This window comes from Sphaerodactylus townsendi, linkage group LG05, assembly GCF_021028975.2.
Source record: "Sphaerodactylus townsendi isolate TG3544 linkage group LG05, MPM_Stown_v2.3, whole genome shotgun sequence".
Lineage (NCBI taxonomy): Eukaryota > Metazoa > Chordata > Lepidosauria > Squamata > Sphaerodactylidae > Sphaerodactylus > Sphaerodactylus townsendi.
In genome coordinates, this window is record NC_059429.1 from 69469101 (window position 1) to 69491145 (window position 22045).

A 22045-nucleotide genomic window follows, 5' to 3' on the forward strand; every position below is an offset into this window, starting at 1 on the left:
AGTAGACAGTGTCCACTGGTTCTCCTTTATCCGCATGCCTGTTTACACCCTCAAAGAACTCTAGTAAGTTTGTAAGGCAGGACTTGCCTCTGCAAAAGCCATGCTGACTTTTCCTCAGCAAGTCTTGCTTTTCTACAGTTTTAAATTTTTTTCTTTATGTTTGTTGAAATTCATTAGTTTTGACCCAGCTGTCTAACCTGTCCAGGTCATTCTGACCCTTTCCTCTGAGGTATTACCTACTCCTCCTAATTTGGTGTCATTTGCAATTCTGATTAGCCCTCTATGCCATCATCCAAGCCATTGATAAAGAAGCTGAATTGTCTACCGAGCTTGTCACTATATGTATGTGTATATATGTATATGCATATGTGTGTGTGTATGTATATACATATACATATATAAAAGAAATAAGAATAGTCTGGCATAACTTGTTTTAGAGAAACCCATGTTGACTTAGAGTGATCACGGTATTCCTTCCAGGTGCTTACAGTTTCATGAAAGTGGGAGTGGAGCCAGCATGTTCATATCTGCACCCCCTTACAAGCATTGATTTTAACATGTGTGATTTCTGTGGAAGTCAAGTGTCTGAGTTTTGTAAGTTAATATGCTAAACAGCCTGATGGGATTCTGATATTGTTTCAGCCAGAAAATAGAGTCAATTATCTTAAAATTTGTCAATGAAATCTTACAGGGAAAAAAAATTGGGAAGTACAGTTTTTGAAAATGGCATAGATGCACAGAAACAAAAAGAAAAATGACATTGTGTAAAATTGTAGTGGTACCAAACCATGTGTCCCCACAGCATTTGCTTTGTTCCCCCTCCATATCTGCCTCTGTAACAATTTAGATTTATTGGTATTGATTATTATGCCCAAACTGATCAGTTTTGAGCTTGTATTTGTTTGAATCATTTTTGTTGCTATATGATATAGTTTTTTAAATGTGTTTCTGTGTGTTCATATTAGTTGAACACATATCCAAAATTGCAACACACCAGACCACTTTGCTCAAGGGACCAAGGGAAGCCCCTGAGACACTGGGCCATTATGTGTGGAGTGCTTCCTCTGTTGCTCCTTGCCTGCAGTCCCTTCATAGTGGGGTCTGCTTGCATTTTCTTGTTTACATGGAAGGAGGTTCCCCACTCCCCACTGTTTGGCTTGTGTGGCTTGCTTGCCTCTACTTCCAGGTGACTCCCCCTAGAAGCCAAGAATGCTGTTTTGGGGGCATTTTAGCCCTTTAAATGTAATATTGATATTCCCTATATTGATATTTGCAGGCCCCCCAAAACCAACAATCTTCATTCTTGGCTTGGATGGGGGAGTGACCAGGAAGGAGTGAAACCTTTATATGAGAGGAAACATAGAGGTTCCCCCACTCTTGCTAACTGTGGGATCTCTGGAATCAGCAGTGCTGTAAGTATAAGCACTTCTGTACAGATATCTCTGCCGCAAAGGAAACATCCCCTTACTGCGTAGCAGTGCAGCAGTGTATAATTGGCCACTGACTGATGTTGGGACTCAGGGTGCTCTTAGTGTGCCTGATCAATCCTCATATCTGCCTCTCAGCACATCTGCTAGCACATCAGCAACTGCACAGGCAGAAGTTGTGGGATTGGATACTCAGGTCAAAAAGACTACTGAGTCATATTTAACACTGAATATTGACTATTCAGTTGTAAAGGAAAAGGGGGAGAAAGCTTTCCAAAAGCTGGTTATCCATTTAGGGGAGACATTGTTTTAGTATCCCACATAGTGTTTCTCAGTGTAATTTTTACACGATTCATATAGTGTTTATTTTTCTCATCTTTGCTCTAGATGTCTATCATGAGTATAATGGTGTATGGAAAATGTTTTATTTGTATATTGATACATATTCAATAATGGTTCATTTTTGTAAACTTTAGTCAACTGCATGAAAAATTAAACATATTTTGTAAAAGTTTTCTTTTTTTAACAATTGGAAATTAATATTTTCCTTGCTCTCCTAGGTATAATTGATTTTCTTGTTAGCCCACATCCAATTGCCAAAGTACTGAGAGATCATCTGGTCTTCAAGGTAGCACCTATGCTTAATCCAGATGGAGTTTATCTTGGCAATTACAGGTATGGCATCTAATATGGGGTTGTGAGTGTTTGCTTGCTTTGCACTATTTAGATCCTGCTTGTGAATTATTTTCTATCGTGCTTGTGAATTATTTTATATTATGGTTGAGCCCTTCCAAAGAAACAACTCTGATACACACACACATGTGTAGTCTTTGTTAATTCTCAGAGTCTCTTTCTTCTTGTTGAAGTTGTCTTGGTGGACATTCAATAGCCTCCCTGTGAAGTCTGATATAGTAACCGTCCGAGTTGTCCAGAATTTCAGTGTTTTCAAATAAAATGTTATGTCCAGTTTTGTTTGGCGCATGTCCTGCTACTGCAGATTTTTCAGGATGGTTAAGCCGGCAGTGTCTTTAATACAAGTCTGAATGCTGCATTTTGTAGTTCCTATGTAGACCTCTCCACAGCTGAGGGGTATGTGACAGACTACTGCAGAAGTGAGGGAGTCTCTCTTGTCCTTTGCTGAGCACAGCATCTGCTGTATTTTTCTGGTAGATTGTTTGTAGATTATGTTTTTTCATCAGTTTCCCTATTTGATCTGTGATTTCCTTGATGTATGGTAGAAATAGTTTTCCTGTGGGTGGTTGTTTCTCCTCAGTCCTCTGGGTTTCTCTTGGTCTTAAAGTTCTTCTGATTTCTGTTGTGGAGTAGCCATTAACCTGCAAAACCCAGTCTAGATGATTGATTTTGTTAGGGAGGAGGTGAGGATCAGAAATGCATTTTGCACGATCTGACAAAGTTTTGATTATACCACTTTTTTTTGCTGTGGGTGGTGGTTGGAGTTTTTATGTAGATACCAGTCTCTCTGTGTTGGTTTTCTTTATACTGTGTGGTCCAATTGATGGTTGGGTTTATGAAAGACCAAGACATCTAAAAAGGGCAGTTTTCCTTCTTTTTCAGTTTCCAGGGTAAATTGGATGTTTGGGTTGATGCCGTTAAGGTGGTTCAGAAAATTCAGAAAAGATTGTAAAAGTGTCATCCACATATTGGAACCAAGTTGTGGGTTTTCTTGGTCCTGTTTCGAGGGGTTTTTTTTCTCAAAATGTTCCATGTAAAAATTGGCTAGCACTGGGCTGAGGGGGCTTCCCATGGCTACCCCAACTGTCTGCTCATAGTAATTATTGTCCCTTTGGAAGTAGCTGGTGCCCAAAACTCTATTAGGAGATGGTGTGAGCAAAGGAAGGAACAGTGGATCCAAGACCAAACATGGAAGCTGATTGATGAAAGAAATGCCATAAAACTGAAAAGGGAGCAGGCTAAATGTGCAGATGAAATGGAAGAAAGAAGCTGAAGGTATACAGAGCTTGACTAACAGAGCTCGTGTATCTAATCTGGAGGAACCGGGTTTGATTCTCCACTCTGCCGCCTGAGCTGTGGAGGCTTATCTGGGGAATTCAGATTAGCCTGTACATTCCCACACATGCCAGCTGGGTGACCTTGGGCTAGTCACAGCTTCTCAGAGCTCTCTCAGCCCCACCTACCTCACAGGGTGTTTGTTGTGAGGAGGGAAGGGCAAGGAGATTGTAAGCCCCTTTGAGTCTCCTACAGAACAGAAAGGGGGGATATAAATCCAAACTCCTCCTCCTCCTCCTCCTCTTCTTCAGAAACGCTGCTGAAAATACAAGAGGGATTAGCTGGAACAGAAAGGTGCAGAAGCACAAAAAGCAGCTGACCAAAATGATCCCCAAACCCTCTACCTCATCATTAGTGAACTGACCGGAACCAGAAACAGCTTGAATGTCCAATTAGAGGCAAGAATGGAAAGCTCCTAACCACCCAAGATGAACAAAAGGTGGATTGAACACTTTCGATAAACCATCAACCAACCAGGCCTGACAACCACTTATGACTTCAGTTCAGAAGATGCCTAAGAAGAGTTCCAAGTGAACAGTGGTGAGATTACCATCGAAGATCAAGACTCCCAAGAACAAAAAGGCAGCTGTGTTGGATGAAATACCTGCAGAGATCCTGAAACATGGTGGGCAGGCAATGACAGAAGCACTGACGTCACTGTTCAAGAATTGCTGGCAAAGGGGTGCAGTCCCAGAAGACTGGCGAAGAGGTGCCATAGTCAAGTTCCCCAAGAAGGGCAACATCTCCAAATGCATCAGTGGGTGGGGCATCACACTCCTCTCAGTCTCTGGGAAAGCATTCTCATGATCCTACTCCAGCAATTGCAGAGCCCCCTTGACCAACGCCTGAGAGAGGAACAACCTGAATTTTGCAGTGGAAGGTCCTGCAGTGAACAAATCATCACCCTCCAAAACATCATAGAGCAATACATTGAATATCGACACCCACTCACCATCAACTTCATCGATTTCAAGAAAGCTTTTGACAGCGTTCACTGAGAGTCCCTCTGGCAGATTCTGTGTTTGAATGGAGAACCAGCAGCCTTCATCATCATTTTCAAAGACTTCTACCTATGATCCAGCTATTGCATCAATACAGATAATGGCTGTACAGACTTCCTTGAAATCACCACTGGGGTCAGAGAAGGCTGCATTCTACATCTTGTGGAGAATTCTCTGGCAATGGCATATGCTGGCCTGACCAAAACTGCATTGGAAACTTGGATTTTGCTGATCACATTGTGCAAGGAAGAAAAGCCAAAGTTGCAGCATGCAACGACTGATATAGATAGAAAAGCGGGCAAAATTGGCCTCAGGATAAGCACTGATGAATCTAAAATCACATATGTTAGCTCCACAGTCCAAACACAGGGAATCATCATTGGATCATAGCAGCTGGAGAAAGTGGAGAAGTTCACCTAGTTGGCCAGTGTGATCTCCCAGAATGGAGATGCAGAGGCAGATGTCAGATGCCACTTTGGGAAGGCTACAGCCATTTTTCAGAGAATGAACAAGATCTTGCGCTCACCAACCCTTGCCCTAAAGACCAAGCTCCACTCATTCACCTCCATTGTGATCCTGACAGCCATTTATGCTAGCAAGACCTGGAAGGCATCAACAAGTATCAACAACAGTCTTGATGTTTTCCAACAGAAGTGCCTACCCTGAATCTGAAGATCCAATATTATGACCACATCACTAATGAAGAGGTGCTGCAAATAGCATGTGCAAACTCCATACCATCATTGCACACAGAATACTTTGACTGGCTGGTCATGTCCTTCGCATGGAGAACGGTCGGATCCCAAAAATGGCAATGAGGTGGATACCTTCTGATTCCAAATGACAGCGAGGACGCCGTCAAAACACCTGGAGGAGAACATTGGAACAAGACCTGAAGCCACTGAATATTGCATGGGAAGAGGCTGAAACACTCGCCCAAGACCGGAAATGCTGGAGAGCATGATGGATTTGATGATGATGAGTTGCAGATGCCATATGGTGATCAATATATTTTAAGCAAGTAAAATAACAAAATGAAAATTAACAGTGCTGGTGTTTTGCTTCACTGAGGTCCTTCAGTGGCCCCGGGTCCATCCTTCCTATCCCTTCCCAGCAGTTGTTTGTCCTGACCTCAGCCTGGGGCTGTCCTAACTGGGCCAAGCGCAGAAGCCACAGGTTGGCAGTTATCCCCAGCTATCCCTAGTGCTGGTCGCCTTCTGGCCTCTCTTCTGTGGGTAGCTGACCCTGCCCTGGCCCTTCACTCCTCGTGGGGCCTCTCAGCCTCATCCAGTTGACCTCTGTAGGCATCCTGCATGGGCACGGGCTTCTCCACCACTCCTTCCTCCTCCACTTTGCTCTGTCACTGTCTCTCTGCACTGTTTCCTGCTTTGCCCACTTCTTGCCTCTTCCTCCTCTACCCTCTCTCCTACTACTTCTCCCTCCCATTGGTCCTCCCCTCCCTTATATCTGCTCTCATCTTTTCCCCGCCCTCTTCTCTGGTTGACTCAGTTGCTGTGGGCCATCACCCGGGGCCGTCCTGGCCTCACCCCCTGGTTCTTAAGGCAGGCCCCAGCCATTCTGATGGGGTTGGGGCTCTTGGTGTGGGCCCTGCTGAGCCCCTGGTCACTGGGACACTGTCACGGTGGTTCTGAGGGCTGTGTGACTCCTCCTCCATCCTCCTGGCGCCGACGATGCTCTGTGGATGCTTTGGTCCTGCCATCTGACCTGGTCTTGCTGGGTTCGCCATCCGCACCAGTAAGTGGAGTGGGTCGTGGGGATCATGGAGCGGTTGCTGGGTCCCGCACTGCTTGCTGGGGCTTTGGGCCGGTGGGCTAAGATTGTCCAGGGTGGAGCTTGTCCCTCGGGCCAGCTCATGGCCTTGTCCCGACACCAGACAAACAGGTTTTAAAATTGTAAACATTTAAGATTCGCCAGTAGAAAATAATGTCCTTTTAAATTTTAAAAGGATGAAGACACTGGGCTAGCTTCCATTCTGTTACTGTCTTCCTGCTACTCATTCTTTGGGGTGGGGCTGTGAGGATGGGAGCTAAAATCATCCTGGATTTCTAGGACCCCCCCCACCCCAATACCCGAACAAATTCTAAAAGAATCCCAAAAATTTGAGCTAATGAAAAGAATGTCCTCAAAATCCATATCTGAAATAAATAGTTTTTTTGAAGGACACACTTTGAACTTGAATGTGATATTCCAGTAGTTTATATCTTTTTTTTAATAGATGCATAGTGACAAAGACAGGGGTTGTGGCTTAGTTCAAGTCCTTACATTCACAGTAACTATAATGTGGGGAGTGGACAGGAAATATCTGTCATGTCCATTTCTTGTGTTTTCCAAATAGTTCTGAATAGAATCTTTGTTTTTCAAGCTGAGAAATATGCAAACTGTCCCTGAAAAAAATTCTAATTCCTGTTAGATGGATAAAATTTAGAAATAGGCAATATAACACCTTTGTGTTTACTGTCAACACACCATCCCTAATTTTTGTTCAAAAGAACAGATTTGAAAGTAAATAAGAGCACAGCAGAAAGAGCACCTGTATTCTGAAATATGCAACTTTCTCAGGGTTGTGAAAAAAAATGGACTTTATTTTGCCATTTTAATTGCTGAGTTAAAGAATCCCACTATAGTTCCAGTACTGAAGCACACATTCTGAAAATCCAAATCCAAATCCAAATCCAAAACCTTTATTAGGCATTCTGAAAATCAGCAAGTTTATGATCAATAAATTCCCTAACTGTAAAGTATTCCAAACTGTCCCTGAACTTTGATGACTAATAACTTTTGGGCAAGATTCTTTCAGATTTTTGCTTTCAGTATTTCCTAGTAGTTTAGCATTAATACCTTTTGGATTTCTAATAAAACCTATATAAAATCCAAGAAGCATAACATAGTACTCTTGATTTAAAAGCTGAACATCCCAGGGCCTGGGATGAACTTTCTTTTATCTAGAGCAGGGGTAGGGAACCTGCGGCTCTCCAGATGTTCAGGAACTACAATTCCCATCAGCCCCTACCAGCATGGCCAATTGGCCATGCTGACAGAGGCTGATGGGAATTGTAGTTCCTGAACATCTGGAGAGCCGCAGGTTCCCTACCCCTGATCTAGAGTCTGCTCTAAAGTTGTCACCATGTAGCTGAACAACAAAATTCTGTTCCTGCAGGCAAGACAGCTGTAATGGTACCATCTTCAGCTTAGATTAGTTCCAATTTGTCATTCTCACCTTGTCTAGATGAGAGGCCCCATGATGGCACAGGAGAGAATGTGTTTTTAATAGTGGCAGATCTTTGCTGAAACACTCTTGAAATGTAGTGACAAGTGAGAAGAAAAGATGCCTACACTCCTGCTGAAAGCTTTGTAGTCTATGAATCAGCAGCTAGGGGCTAGTGCTCTCTCTCCTACACCCATTCATTACTGTTTTCTCTTATTTGCTGTGACAGTGACACATATTGGGCAAGTAAATCGTGCATGTTAATTATAACATGCAGACTTGTCATGTTTCAACCCTGAAACATCTTTAAAGTATCTCAACCTATGCCAATAAAGCAAGGAAGAGTTTTCAGCCTACTAGTATAGTGTCTAGGGACAACTGAGTTCAAGAAAGTTGTGCACTGTTTTTTAACACACCAACCTTTGTAAAAGTCTTCCTGTTACACTTGGTAGTTTCTCATGGGGTATCTGGGAATCAAACTGGAATTTAAGGCATTGTTGACCATTTTGGAATGGCAAAAAAGCAATTTTGGTGGCAGCCCATACCAGGGGGCGTGGGAATAGGGTAATCTTGAAGAAGGTGCATGAACATTTTTATATGACATTTTATTTGAAAATTCTGCAATGAATGTTCTTTTTCACAAAATTGCGATTTAATTTGATTTAACTGTAGCCATCATAATGTGGAATTTACTTACAGTATATGACAGTTTCAAAACAGAAAACATACAGTGAGTTCCTATGCACCATAAGTGCAAGTAAGATTGCCAACTGGCCTGGAGAAAAATATCCTGTCCCTTTAATAGAGGCTTAATATGTAGAAATGGGAAGCTGAACCTTCTCAGGACATAGAGATAAATAACATCATTTGGTAAATAAGAGTCCATTAAGTCTCTATTATTATTAAGTTTCTAAGTGCAGAAATGTTTACAAATGTAGATCTTTCCCATCTTCCCTTCTCCTAGCATCCTCTAAAGACCTCTGGTATGCTTGCACTTGAAGTCATGGGCAAAAAAAAGAGGCATAAGAAGAAAGGGAATTATGTGACATTAGTCTCACTTCCCTCTAGTTCTGGTAGACATTGTTGCATCAATGAAATATCTATGGGAAAGGACCAGGATGGGTGATGACACTGAATTCCTCCACTTAATGGCATCCCTATGTCCCACTACATTTCCCTGTAGAGCTCCCATGACTTTGATCATTAGCTTTTTGGAGATTTCAGGAGGGTGTTGAAGAAAGGAGGAGGTAGGGATGATCTGTGTCTGTGAACAACCTTGATCTCACAGTTCATAGGATCCAATCTATTAATATTTTGAACTTGGTTTAATTAATTTTTCCCAGGCAGCAGGGAAAATTTTCTTCTTGCCAAGAACTGGGGAAAATGAATCAGCACAATTTTAAGGTACTGACAGACCACCAAGGAAGACTCTGTGGAGAAAGGCAATGGCAAAACACTTCTGCTCCTCACTTGCATTAAAAGTCCCTTGTTGGGGTTGCCATAATTTGGAAAATTGGTTCCTTTATCCAGAGGCATAGCTACAATGTGGAAATCCAGGGACAAATGTCCCAGGCGCCCACCATTGGGGGGGTGCAGAAATTTTTTGGCTCATTTCTAATTTTTTTTGGTATTTTTAATGTTTTTACTTTGTCGGCCAGCAGGGGGTGAATTTTTTAGGCTAGCTGCACCACAATTTCAGGCTATTGTCATGTGACACTCCTGATTATACAAGCCGTGTTTGGTGAAGTTTGGTTTAGGGGGTCCAAAGTTATGGACCCCCAAAAGGTGTGCCCCCATCCCCCACTGTTTCCAATGGGAACTAATAGTAGATGGGGCTACCCTTTTGAGGGTCCATAACTTTGGACCCCCTGAACCAAACTTCACTAAACCTGGGTGGTTTCATCAGGAAAGTCTCCTGAAGATAGCCTTAAATTGTGGTGCAGCTAGCCTAAAAAATTCACCCCCTGCTGGGGTTTGACAAAGCTGATAAACCCAAAAATAGAAATGAGCCAAAAATTTTCTGCACCCAATTTGAACCTGGCCATTGTCCCTGGACAATGTCCCCAGTAATAGCTATGCTGCCCCAAACTGTTAGCTTAAACATTGCTCCCCTGACAGGCACCCTCAAATTTTCCCCAGGTTCTCTCTTTAAATCCACCCCCTTTGGAGTGGATTTAAAGGGAGAATCTGGGCTCCCTAAATAAAAAAAATTGAAAGTATTGTTGAAAGCTTTCACAACCAGATTCAAGTGGTTGTTGTGGGTTTTACAGGCTGTGTGGCCATGGTCTGGTGGATCTTGTTTTTAACATTTCGCCTGCACCTGTGGCTGGTATCTTCAGAGGTGTATCACAGAGAGAAGTCTGTTATAAGAGAAGTTTGGACACAGTGTATAACAGACTTCTCTCTGTGATACACCTCTGAAGATACCAGCCACAGGTGCAGGTGAAACATTAGGAACAAGATCTACCAGACCAAGGCCACGCAGCCCAGAAAACTCACAACAACCAACAATGAAAATAATGATGTTTGGGGGGGTGGGGGGTGGGGAATCTACCCTGAAACAGCATCACTTTCAATGTTGTTTAAACTAGGGAGCTCAGAGTCTCCCTTTAAGGTGAATCTGGGCTCCCCATTTTGAACAATAGTGAAAGTGATCCTGTTTTGGGGTAGATTCTCCCTTTAAGGGGGATTTGAAAGGAGAATCTGGGCTCCCTAGTTTAAACAACATTGAAAATTATGCTGTTCCAGGGTGGATCCCCCCCTCTCGAACAGCATGTCTTTCAATGTTGTTTAAACCTGGGCAAGTGAGACAGCCCACCCTCTCCCCACCACAGCAACCCTCCCTCCAAAGATCCCTGGACAAAAAAGCCCTCTCACATTCCCCCCAGCAACCCCCAGAACCAAGATCAAATTCATTCAAATTAATAGTATTCCCTATTACTGTGTATGGATGTGAAAGTTGGACAAGGAAGAAAGCCGACAAGTAGTTTCCTTTGAAATGTGGTTTTGCAGGAGAGTTTTACAGATACCATGGATAGCTCAAAAGACAAATAAGTGGGTTCTAGATCAGATCAATCCTGAACTGTCTCTAGAAGCTAAAATGACTAAACTGAGGCTACGGTAGTTTGGCCAAATAGTGAGAAGACAAGGATTACTGTACAAAACAATAATGCCAGAAAAAGTCAAAAGCAGCAGGAAAAGAGGATGACCCAACATGAGATGGATTGACTCTATAATGGAAACTACGGCCCTTTGTTTGCAAGAGTAAGACTGTTAACAATAGGATGTTTTGGAGGGCATTAATTCAAAAGGTCACCATGATTCAGAAGTGACTCGACCCCCTTCTGCTCTTCAGCCTATCCTTTGAGATGTGGATGTTAAGGGGAGCCTTGCAAGTCCTGATCCTTCTGGCCCCAGGAGCCCAGCAAGCATTCTCTGCTTGGTAACCTGCCCTTTCCCCCAGTGAATTCGGCTGTAGCAAATCTGTGTATCTAGCATTCAGTATTGGCACTGGCATTCAAAACAGAGGTCCCCAACCTTTTTGAGCCTGTGAATTCATGTTGGCAAGTGCCTTATATTATCAGTATTAAAATTCAATATGTGCAACTACTGTGTAAAACATGACTTGAAATTTGTCCCAGTCCTTTCCCTCCCTCCCTCCCTCACTTTCTTTCTCTCCCTCTCCCTCCCTCCCTCCCTCCTTCCTTTCCTTCCTGGCTCTGTGCTGTGTTTCCAATGCTGGGGGGGCAATTGGGGGTGCTGGATATAGCACCATAAAACATTTTCACAGCAGTAATAAAATATTTTGAAAGCATTTTAAGTTATATGATACTTAAAATACTTTAAAGTGCTGTAAGCATTTTGAAAACATTTTTAAAATGTCCAAACATTTTATTTTCACTGTGTGGCATGGACCATTGAGATTTGTGAGTTGGGGCATTCTATAATGTGATTGTAACCCTGGCCTTCATCTCCTGCCTTATAAAATATTGAAGTTCATATTATTTCTCATGCTATGTGCTGCAAAATGCCAGTTTCCATGTTTATATAGGTGGATAGCAGAGTGTCCCAGCCAAGAGCAAGCCTAAGGCAAAACAGCCTGTTTGCAGAAAGTTAATCTATGAGTTACTCCAGGCAATTATCTGGATGTCTCATAACAAGGACATGAATCTTTGATAATCTTACCCTACCAGAGTACTCCATTGACATAATGGAATCTGCACATCTCCTGAACAGTACACCTCGCTAAGCTGTTTTTGGAAACTCCCTGAAACTGTGCTTTTGAGAAAACCTTTCTCCAAACAATTGCTTTCTCCCTGCATTTCCTCAACCTATTGATACAATCTCCCTAAACCAATCAATCCCTTCCTAATCACAAGCCTCAGCCAAATTTGAATAACCTGTTGGAGGCTCCAAAGAGTTACTCTGCATAAAGCCATTCTGTGCTTCCTGATTTAATCTAAGAGCAATTGACTCCATTGTCCCGGGTACTTAGAACAATAGATGAGCTTTTGATTAGCTCAAACCAGCAAGCCCAGCATGGGAAATTCCAGAGAATTTAGGAAAATGAAACTTAAACTTACCTGTTCCTGCCCCTACCCATGCAAAAGGGTATAAAAATACTGTGCACCCCAACTCCAGTGCTCATTGCTAACTTGAACTTCCCTTGGTCTTGTTGGTGAGAGACACGAATTCGTCCTTCGCCTGGATTCAGATGCTGATCATTTGAATCCTTGCCTTCTTCTAGACTTTATTCAGCTGATTTAGGTAACATATAAGTTCCCTGCCTCCCCAAAACTCCTACTCTATCATCCCGCCTATCTTTTCCTCCCTATCTATATACTTAGGAACTGTGTGTATGTGCCTTTACTTCTTACTGTATGATTGCTTGCAAACAAAATTTATATAAAAATATTTAAAACTGTAATTTGGTCTTTTGTGAATTCTCTGCAGATACGTTTCAAGCCATTTCTGGTATACATAGTCTTAAAAGATCCCTACCCAGCCAGCCTCTCGCATTGCCAAGCCGAGTTATTTTCCCCATTGCTACTGTCAGATATTTGTGTGCTGTTACACTCTTAGCAGCTGGTGGAGATTAATAAGTTCACAACCTGTGAAAGCTGGGTAACATGATGGTGAGTTTGAAATGACCTGGTGCAAAAAATAGTTGTTTGGTCATGGTGGGGAGGGTGGCTGCCCATTCAGCAGAAAGGCAGAAAACTCAGATTTTGCCCCGGGCTCCATTTCCCTATCTATGCCTCTGTCCTGATGACTTTGGTTTAATGATTGATGTTGAGTTGATAAGTTAACTAAAACAAGATGTTAACTAAAACAGAAATAGGGAGATGATCACTACCACATAGTCACAGTCTTTCGTGCTATTAATTAAAGGCAAAAAGTCCAATGATATGGTGAAGTAATCAGTAACACTGGCACTATTTTTTTTAAAAAAAGTGAAATCTCCATTTGGATCAATCTGAGCTAATGCCCTATTTATTAAATGACAATTATCTGAAGGTTGCATTGGCAGTGGCAGAATTTATCTCAGTCCTTATATCCCTTAAGCATTAAATTTAGAATTATGCTGCTCAAGATTTATGAATCAAGGACCTCATATATGAGAAGGGAAAAGAAAGGAAAATAAATACCAGCTTGCAAAAGAGTTCCCACTGCCTGACATTGAAAATGCTATTTATATTGATGTAGTAACTACTCATTTAAACCATATTACAGCTCTTCAGTATTTTTCAGTTGCTATTGATGTGACAGATTCTCTTGCACAAAGGACTCCTCCAATCAATAGAGTATACCTGTGCACCTTAGCAACTAAACCTCCTGTTTTGGGATGTCAGTTGAATCGGAACCTTTTTAGCAGCATTAAATCTATTTTTACTTTTCTCTTGGGGCAAAAAATACCTACCAATACAGTATTTAATAGAGGCTGGCCAGTAATTGTTTGGTGACTATCTTGAGTCGGAGCATTAGTTTAAATGACTGCTCTGTCCTTCACCTCAGTAACATTGATCTTCACCTTAGTAACATTCACCTTAGTAACCTTCACATTAGTAACATTGATCTGATTACACAAAGTAGTCTTTTCAGTGGGCTGACTGAAAAGGTGGCAAAAGAATTCATGATGTGAGATAATTGAACTGTCATCATTTGTTTTATATGTGCCATATCACTCCAGCATTGGTGACAGGCTCTTAATCTGTTTCCTGGTATTCAAGGTACTGGTTCAAACAGTATTCAAGGTACTGGTTCAAAGAACAGCCTACTGCCTTTTAAAACTACCAGACCTCTACTGTCACCTTCCAAGGCACTGCTTTGGGTACCCTCCTTCAGAGATTAGGCAGCTAACAGTCCAGGAGAGGACCTTTTTGGTTGTGACACCAAGCCTCTGGAATTCTCACTTCAAGTCCCTTCTGTTACTGTCTTCCATCAGTGAATAAAACTTTGTCTGGTATTCCCTCAGTGATTCCTTTATACCTGCCATATGTTTTAATTATTGTTTTTGATGTTTTTCTATGAATGTTTAACTTTGGTTTTATGATGTGTTTTTGTTTGGTTTTAATTGTTTTGAATATAAGTTTCTATTACATTTTTAATGTTATCCACTTTTGGGACCCAGATGAGGGCAAAAAGATGAGGTATAAACTTCATAAATTAGTGCTTACTTGTCAGTTGGTGGTGGAGCCGACAAGCAGGTAAGCGAGGGGAAGGGAAAGGGGGTATTTTTAAAATGGTGGCAAGCCTGAAACTGCTTGAATCAAGTAAAAAAAATTCAACATAATTTGGGATCCACATTTCAGCTCCCTTTAAATTGCCACCTTTAAATTGAGTTCATGTGAAACTCAGAGATCAGGGCGAGCGCAGAGCTGCTAGGCCAACTAGGCCATGCCAATCTGGGCTTGCAGCTGTGTAGAACTCCACCACCCTGATCTCCGAGTCCCACTTTGGACTCCATGGACTCCATGAGTTCCATGGGGAACTCAGAGGCCAGGGTGGGTGCAGAACTGTGAGCCCAACTCTGCTCAACTTGCAGCCCTGTGCAGCGCTCCACTGCTGCAGCATTCAGGTTTCATGTGGGACTTGGAGGCAGCCACCCTCACCTTGCTGCTGGAGTTCAGGTAAGTGAAGGGAGGGAGGGGGTGGGGTGGGAGGGAAGAGATGGAGAAAATTCAAATTTAGTTCTAATGGCCCCAGATTTGGGGAGGGCATCCTGGATTTTCCAGTATGAGGTTTCAGAAAATATTCAGAATTTTTTTTAAATTATCTTGTGGGTCCAAAGCTACAAGCTGAGGGCTAAGAAATAAAATTCCAAGAGTTCATTGGTTGTTGCCCTTTGCTCTATGCTTAAGGACTCATTCCTTCATTCTTCCTAGGCTAAATACCTGCACAGAAAGGATAAAAACATCAGCTAGATAGGATTTAGTTGCTGCTAGCTTTTAGTGAAAGGCTGGCTGGTGATAAGATCACTTTTTATTTTGTCATGTACTGTTGGTTGTACTTGTTGGGAGTAGATATGATTTCTATAAAGGAAAGAAAACCAGCAGGCATGTTTTCAGGGCTGAAACAACATTTTATACAAATTCAGCATTTGGAGTAGCATTTTGAGGTGTGTTCTTGCGAAAGAACCGAGTTAGACCTAATTTTAGGAGTTTGGGGAGTGAAGTGGTGAATTCTAGAACCAAAAAACAAATAATTGTGAAGATGAGCAAAAGGTCAGTAAAGACAAACTATCAAATCAAGCCATACGTGACAAGTTAATAACTAAATTGCAAACCACTCTGCTAGAGGGTCAGTGAACCTTATTTCATTTTATTTAATCTTTCAGGTGAGTTCTAGCAAGGAGATCATCGTGACTTTGGCTCATTAGCTCATTTGTTTAATCTTGCAACTGACCTCTTGCAGGGGTGGTCATGTCCAGCTGCTTCTGTTTACTTAATATAATTTGTCTTGCTTCATGATCAATTCAGTGTGGTTTGGCAAACTGGTCAACAGTATCAGACACTTTATGACTATTTACAAACTGAGAGTTTCCTCTCTGTTCATAAGCGATGCAGAGAAAGTGTTCATGTCTTAGTAAACAGAGACAATGTTCAGAGAGAACCTGTTTCAATTAGAGAACTAGCATATTGGAAACAACTGCATAGAAAACTGAGGGGGAAATATATTATTGTATATTTCTCCCTACCCTGTGACAAACCAGAAGGAATGTGTATTAGTAAAGCTGTAAGGGAATTAACTTCCAGCCCCTCGCTATTAACCAATTTCCCTATGGAAAAAAAGCATTTTTTCCAGGTTGTGCAGATCATAAACATTTTGCCTTGAATAAGACCTGTGCTCTGGTTACTAATGGACTCTTTCATCCCTGATGTGACCATTGAGCTGACAAACTGCATAGATTATACTGTGATATTGGATAGGGAAGGGGGATTTCAACAGTCAGTTTAAGCAAAAAATGAGCAGTAAATTCTGCTGATTCCTTCAAGTGCACCTGGAAGACTAATGCTGTATTGATACAGGAGGTGAGAAGAATTCAGAAATCTAAACCTGCATGAAATGTGGTACTTTTCCCTTCCTAATTCAGTAGCAGAATCAGCTGAGCAGAATCAGGATTTGTTCTGTTTGTACAAACCTTTCTACATATTTTTTTTTGCTACATGTAGTGATCACTAATGGCCTTCATGAGATTCAGATTTCCTCCCTCAAGGTAAAAGTGCTGTAGTAGTTGGCAGGGCTGGGCATTTAGATCAACCTGAATGGGGAAAATCCCGTGGGAAAAAAACACCATTTTAGCTTTTCTTAGGGTTTTTGGCTGAAAAAAAAACCACCCCAGGTTATTTGGGCATCCAGCAGAGCTGGGTGCAGAAATCAACTCAGCCACTTAGCTTTTCCCTGCAGCCTCTGAAGTTGGGGGTGGAAAGGCTCAAAACTGGGGGTGCAGCTAGGAGAGCTGTTTGCAGGGGCAACCTAATCCCTGCAAACAGCTCTCCTCTACTGCTTCTGAAGTCAGAGATAGCTTCAGAGGTGGTGGTCTGCCCAGCAGAACACTTTGCAGTGGTTGCACAACCTGAATCCTATAAACAGCATTTTCCTTGCCTCTGAAGTTGGAGCTGGCTTCAGAGGCAGAGGGCTTGATCCCTGTTAGCAGCTCTCCTGGTTGGGAATTTTTGGGATTTAGTTTGAAATCCCCCTCATCCACATTTGGAAAAGCTGAAAAAATTGACATGGGGGTTTGGCTATTTTTGGTTTTTTCAAAAAATGTCTGTTTTTTTAAAGCTCCCCCCGCCCCCCCCAAAAAAAGTCAGGGAAAAAATTGTGTGCATATCTAGTGGGTCATCTACACTGGATCCCAGTTTGTTGGTGGGCTCAATTTAAGGTGCCAGCCCTGATCTTCAAAACCATAAACTGTTTGAATGTAAAATATCCACTTGAGTAGGTCATGTGGAGTGTGTGTTCAACAGGCTACCCCCTGTCTCTTGAGCAATTGCGCTTTGCCCCCAAATACCACATGGAGTTCAGGGGCAGGTACACAGTTGAACATTGAACCCAGCTAGTGTTCATCTGGGCTTTCCCTGCACCGAGTTCTACATGGAATTTGGGAGCGGGATGAGTCTGCTTGACTAAGCTGGCTTAGCCAGGTCCAGGAGCAGCAGTGGCGTAGTGGTTAAGAGCAGGTGCATTCTAATCTGGAGGGACCAGGTTTGATTCCCAGCTCTGCCACCGGAGATGTGGAGGCTTATCTGGGGAATTCAGATTAGCCTGTACATTCCAACACATGCCAGCTGGGTGACCTTGGGCAAGTCACAATTATTCTGAGCTCTCTCAGCCCCACCTACCTCACTGGGTGTTCGTGTGAGGGGGGAAGAGAAAGGAGCTTGTAAGCCTCACTGAGTCTCCTATAGGAGAGAAAGGGGAGATATAAATCCAACTCTTCTTTTAACCGTAGGCTTAGAGTCTACCATTTAAAACTTGACCCAGTCGGGCTGAAGCCTGCATTAAACTGAGCTGAGCTGAGCTGTCAGTTTGGCTTGCACCAGTTTTATACTCCATACCTCCATACCTAAGCTCCACTTCTAGTCAGGTGGAACTTGGGAGGTGGAGTTAACAATATAAAGTTGGAGCTGGTCAGACCAACTGCTTAGTTTGAGGTTGGGCTCAGCCTGCCTGGGTTGAGCTTTAAACTGCACGCTTCAAGCCAAGCATGGAACAGGCATGCTTCATCCTTGAACTCCATCTGGGTGCAATTTTAGGCAGTTATGCCTCTATCTTCCCAACCCCTATAGTCATCTTCAGAGGCCCTATTTTGTGTTTCCCCATCTTCTGAGATTAGGCAGATGGCAACCTGCGAGAGGGCTTTTTGGTTGTGGTACCAAAGTTTGGGAACTATCTTCCCAGGGAGGTTCCCCTTCTGTTGCCATCTTCTGCCAGTGGGTAAATACTTTTTTTGTTTGTTTCATTTGGCATTTCATCAATTGTTCCTTCACAACCAATGTTTTAATTGTATTTTAACTCTGTTTTTAGAATGATTTTAATATGTGTTTTGGGAGGGTAATGTAAATGGTTTTAAAATGTGGTTCTATTATGCATGTTTGTTACTTGAATTTGCAGCCCTTATAAGATCAGAAAGATGGCATACACATTTTATACATAAATAAATATTTTATTTTAAAAAATTCAAGATGCAAATAGGACATCTCAAATTAGTCTCATGGTTCCAGGATATGTTTGAAAGGTGCACATGATGCAGCCATCTTGTTGAAATTGAACAGGTACAGGTCTGGTCCATACCTAGATAAGATGCTCCTTGGAAATGATGCTGCCTTCAGTTCCATAATAAAGAAAGGCTGCCTATAACTAAAATAAAGGAGGCTTTTGTTTATTTCTCAAAGCACCACAGAAGCCTGCATAGCTGTTTATGAAAGACAAAGATGGAATATGTTCACAGTATAATCAATTATTATAAGACCTTCAATATTTGAAAAAAAATCTGGCATCGCTTTTTTGCCATTCCTATTGTGAATGCTGAGTGGAGTGTGGTTCAGCAAACATCATGGGAATTTATTGTGCATTGCTTCTGTAGTGAATGGTGATGAGCAACATAGCCTATTACTGCTCTGCTAATATACTTTTCTGAATTTTACAGTCTATCAGTAGATGACAGCCCTACCAACAGGGTAGATAGTGATTCCTGAGGTCATGTCAACTCTGGAAAAAAGCACAGCGGGAAAAGTTAACGCCTTTTTCCTCCCTGGTCCATTATCTAAATCTCACTCAGTGGCCTACATGCTTAGTATATATTCCCTTGCACCTGACCAATAAATGTCTGAATGAAAGTCAGGTCAGAGCGACCTGGATACCACACACAAATTCATATTATGTGGTTTGTCCCTGTTAAGTGTTATGGCACTTGATCTTCCCAATCACATTACACTACTGTTTGGACTTTCCAAAGTCATTCCATGTTTCAGTGTGAGAAGTTGAGGGCTGGGAACTAGGCAGTAGTCTTGTGCCTCAAATAGCCTTACTTACTGTGCTAATGGCTGAACCAGTTGTTATATGATGCTGCTGTTGGCCTGAAGGACTCTTCCCACCTCAGAGGCGTAGCTAGGCCAGAGTGTATTCGGTGCACACTTTGGCTTCCCCCCCATGGTGTCCTCGCCCCCTCCACAACCCCCCTGCAGCCCCCACAGCCCCTCTGCAACCCCCCCCCCCCACAGCACCCCATTCCACTTACTTTTAGGAAAGGAGCAGGCAGAAGAAGCCTGCCTGCGTTGCCTGGGCCTGGTGGGAACTACATTTCCCAGGAGCCCCTGGGAAATGTAGTTCCCACCAGGCCCAGGCAACGCAGGCAGGCTTCTTCTCTGGGATGTTCCATTCCTAAAACTAAATGGGGGTGCGCTGTGGGGGGTGCGCCGTGGGGGAGTGGGGGGTGCCGCGGAAGGGGAGCAGAAGGGGCACCGTGGGGAAAGTGTGGGGGGCCGCGGGGGGCAGGGGGATTTTTCCAACCCTCACATGACCAGAATCGGTGCTCCCAGTGCGTTGCGCACACCACTGTCCCCTGGTGGCTTCATCACTGTCCCACTTTCTTTCTGGCCAGATAAATGGCAGCAGAATCACTTTGCAAGGCCACTTTCAGGGTGGATGGATGAAGAAGGCTACTGGCAACCTTCAGGAAGCTTCCCAGATGTGAGATGCTGAGAACCCTGAAATAGTGGCAAAGATGAGCATAAGCTCTGATCTGGGCACCATGTTGGCTTTCTTTTCATAACTTAGGTGTGAGAAAGGACTTCAGGAGATAACTGAGCCACTATAAAGAGAAATGGAAGATCATTAATAAAGAGGATGAGACATATATATATTGTAAATTTATTGAGAGAACTCTATGATGACCTGAAAATCTTACAAATTCTGACAATGTGCTAGAAATCTTGATCCACTCTGAATTACTGAAAAGAGCATTCTGTAAAGGGAAGATCTGACAATCAGGTTATGCATCATTGTCTAAGTCAGTGGTTCTCAACCTTCCTAATGCTGTGGCCCGTTAATACAGTTCCTCATGTTGTAATGACCCCCAACCCTAACATTTATCCATTTTACAGATGGAGAACACTGATGTAGTGAGTCTTAGGCGACCCCTGTGAAAGGGTCGTTCGACCCCCAAAGGGGTCCCGACCCCCAGGTTGAGAACCACTGGTCTAAGTACTTTTTTAGAAAAAGGAAACAGCTATATTTATAGTGGTGCTTACCTGATGTTAAATGTATGCATGTATATGTATACTATGGGTATATATGAAATCATTTTAATAGAGATGATTTTAAATGTTTCATATCAACACCTATTAAAGGGTTTTCACTTATAACCCATTTAATTGGAAAGTGACAAAAATAAGGCCAATGAGGGGCACATTCCGGATAACACTTTCATCTGATACTGTTGGTACAGCCACAATATCAAGTGTGCTGCTAGAGAGCTGCATTGTAGCATCTTGGAATAGAAATTTCTTTGTTGGAGGTCTTTTCAAACTAAGTTTCTCTCCATTTTTTCTTCTGTAACTTAACATTCCATCCAATTAATTCCCCAAGGTTTTTTTTTAATTCAGCCAAGGCTAGTGAAACATTGCTAGGGCTCACTAGGAAGCCACTGATGGGAGAACAGAAGTCATGCTGAACAACAGAGTTTCTTTTATTGCCATGAAGCAGATAGCAAGGATTTGAGAGTCCTTAAAACTCTTGGAGTTCACACATTAGAAGTGAAGGATTGGAAATTACAATTCTGGCAAGACTTACTTTTCTGTTCCCTCCTCCATCTGAGACCTTCTCAAGTGTGCATGAATTCATATATTGTCTGTGCACATTAAAATGTCTTCATTTTAATTTTCTTCATAATTTATGGCTAAATAAAATGGAGGAAGCCATTGCATTGTAACAAATTGTCTCTTGCTGTTTTGTGTACAGTATTTGAACAATAATTCAGCAAAATTTTGACCCTGTGCCATCAAGGGAAGATTCCAAAAAGATGGCTGAATTAGGCCTATGTGTTGCCTAAAAAATGTTCTACCAGCCAAGGTTAGAATTTGAGTTTTTGTTTCTTCTGACAATGAGCTGAAAATGTCAGCGTGTGAGACACATTGCATTTAGAATTCGGTGGGTTTCATGAGTGCAGTAAGACCTATAGCTTCATTGTTTTGATAAAGTGACCACATATTTTGACATTATCTGTGTATTAGTGGGGTGGTTGTATGAGATGTGATTTAGACATATTTAATTTAGATATAGATGATCAGGAAGTAGAGAGTCCATTTTAATGCTCATAAATTTCATGTCTATAGTCAAGGTGCAAAATAAGTAGGTGTAGATGATGACTACCTGGATTCCATAGTACACTTCCAAAAGTATTCATTTTGTTTAACTATCTAGATGCCTACATCAACCTAGTGTGTGTATATGTATAGTTAGGGTGTAGAGTTTCTTTTTGTCATGTTATGACTAGATAATTAGGGACATCCTCTTTTTCCTCTGCATGAAAGCACATGAGCCTAAGCCATTTAGAATTCTTAAAGGGGTCTGTTTTTAACACATAGGAATAATTTAAACTTAATGCTAAACCATAGTTTTCTACTATATGAAATAGGTTCATGCGTTCAGCTTTAAACTGTGGTTTGCAGCACACAGAATAGGTTACTGCTTTAGAGGTAATGACAAAATACAGTAAATTAGAAGTTGTTTTCAGAAAATTAGAAGTTCTTAATTGCTCCTACCATGCAAAGGAGACAAGGGAACTCATGAGCCTAGAACTCACTTGGGTAATGACAAATCATAGGTTTGTCCTTATGATCTTGTAATTGTTCTGTTCT

At 42.1% G+C, this 22045-nt stretch overlaps 1 protein-coding gene across 1 annotated transcript in view; it reads left to right on the forward strand.

Annotated features, from left to right (window-relative positions):
- Positions 1-22045, forward strand: part of LOC125433066 (BEN domain-containing protein 5-like) — a 996205-nt gene that overhangs the window by 792560 nt on the left and 181600 nt on the right. The window contains exon 8 of the mRNA XM_048497387.1: positions 1988-2102. Coding sequence (XP_048353344.1) covers positions 1988-2102 — 115 coding nt within the window. The remainder of the gene's footprint in view (positions 1-1987; positions 2103-22045) is intronic.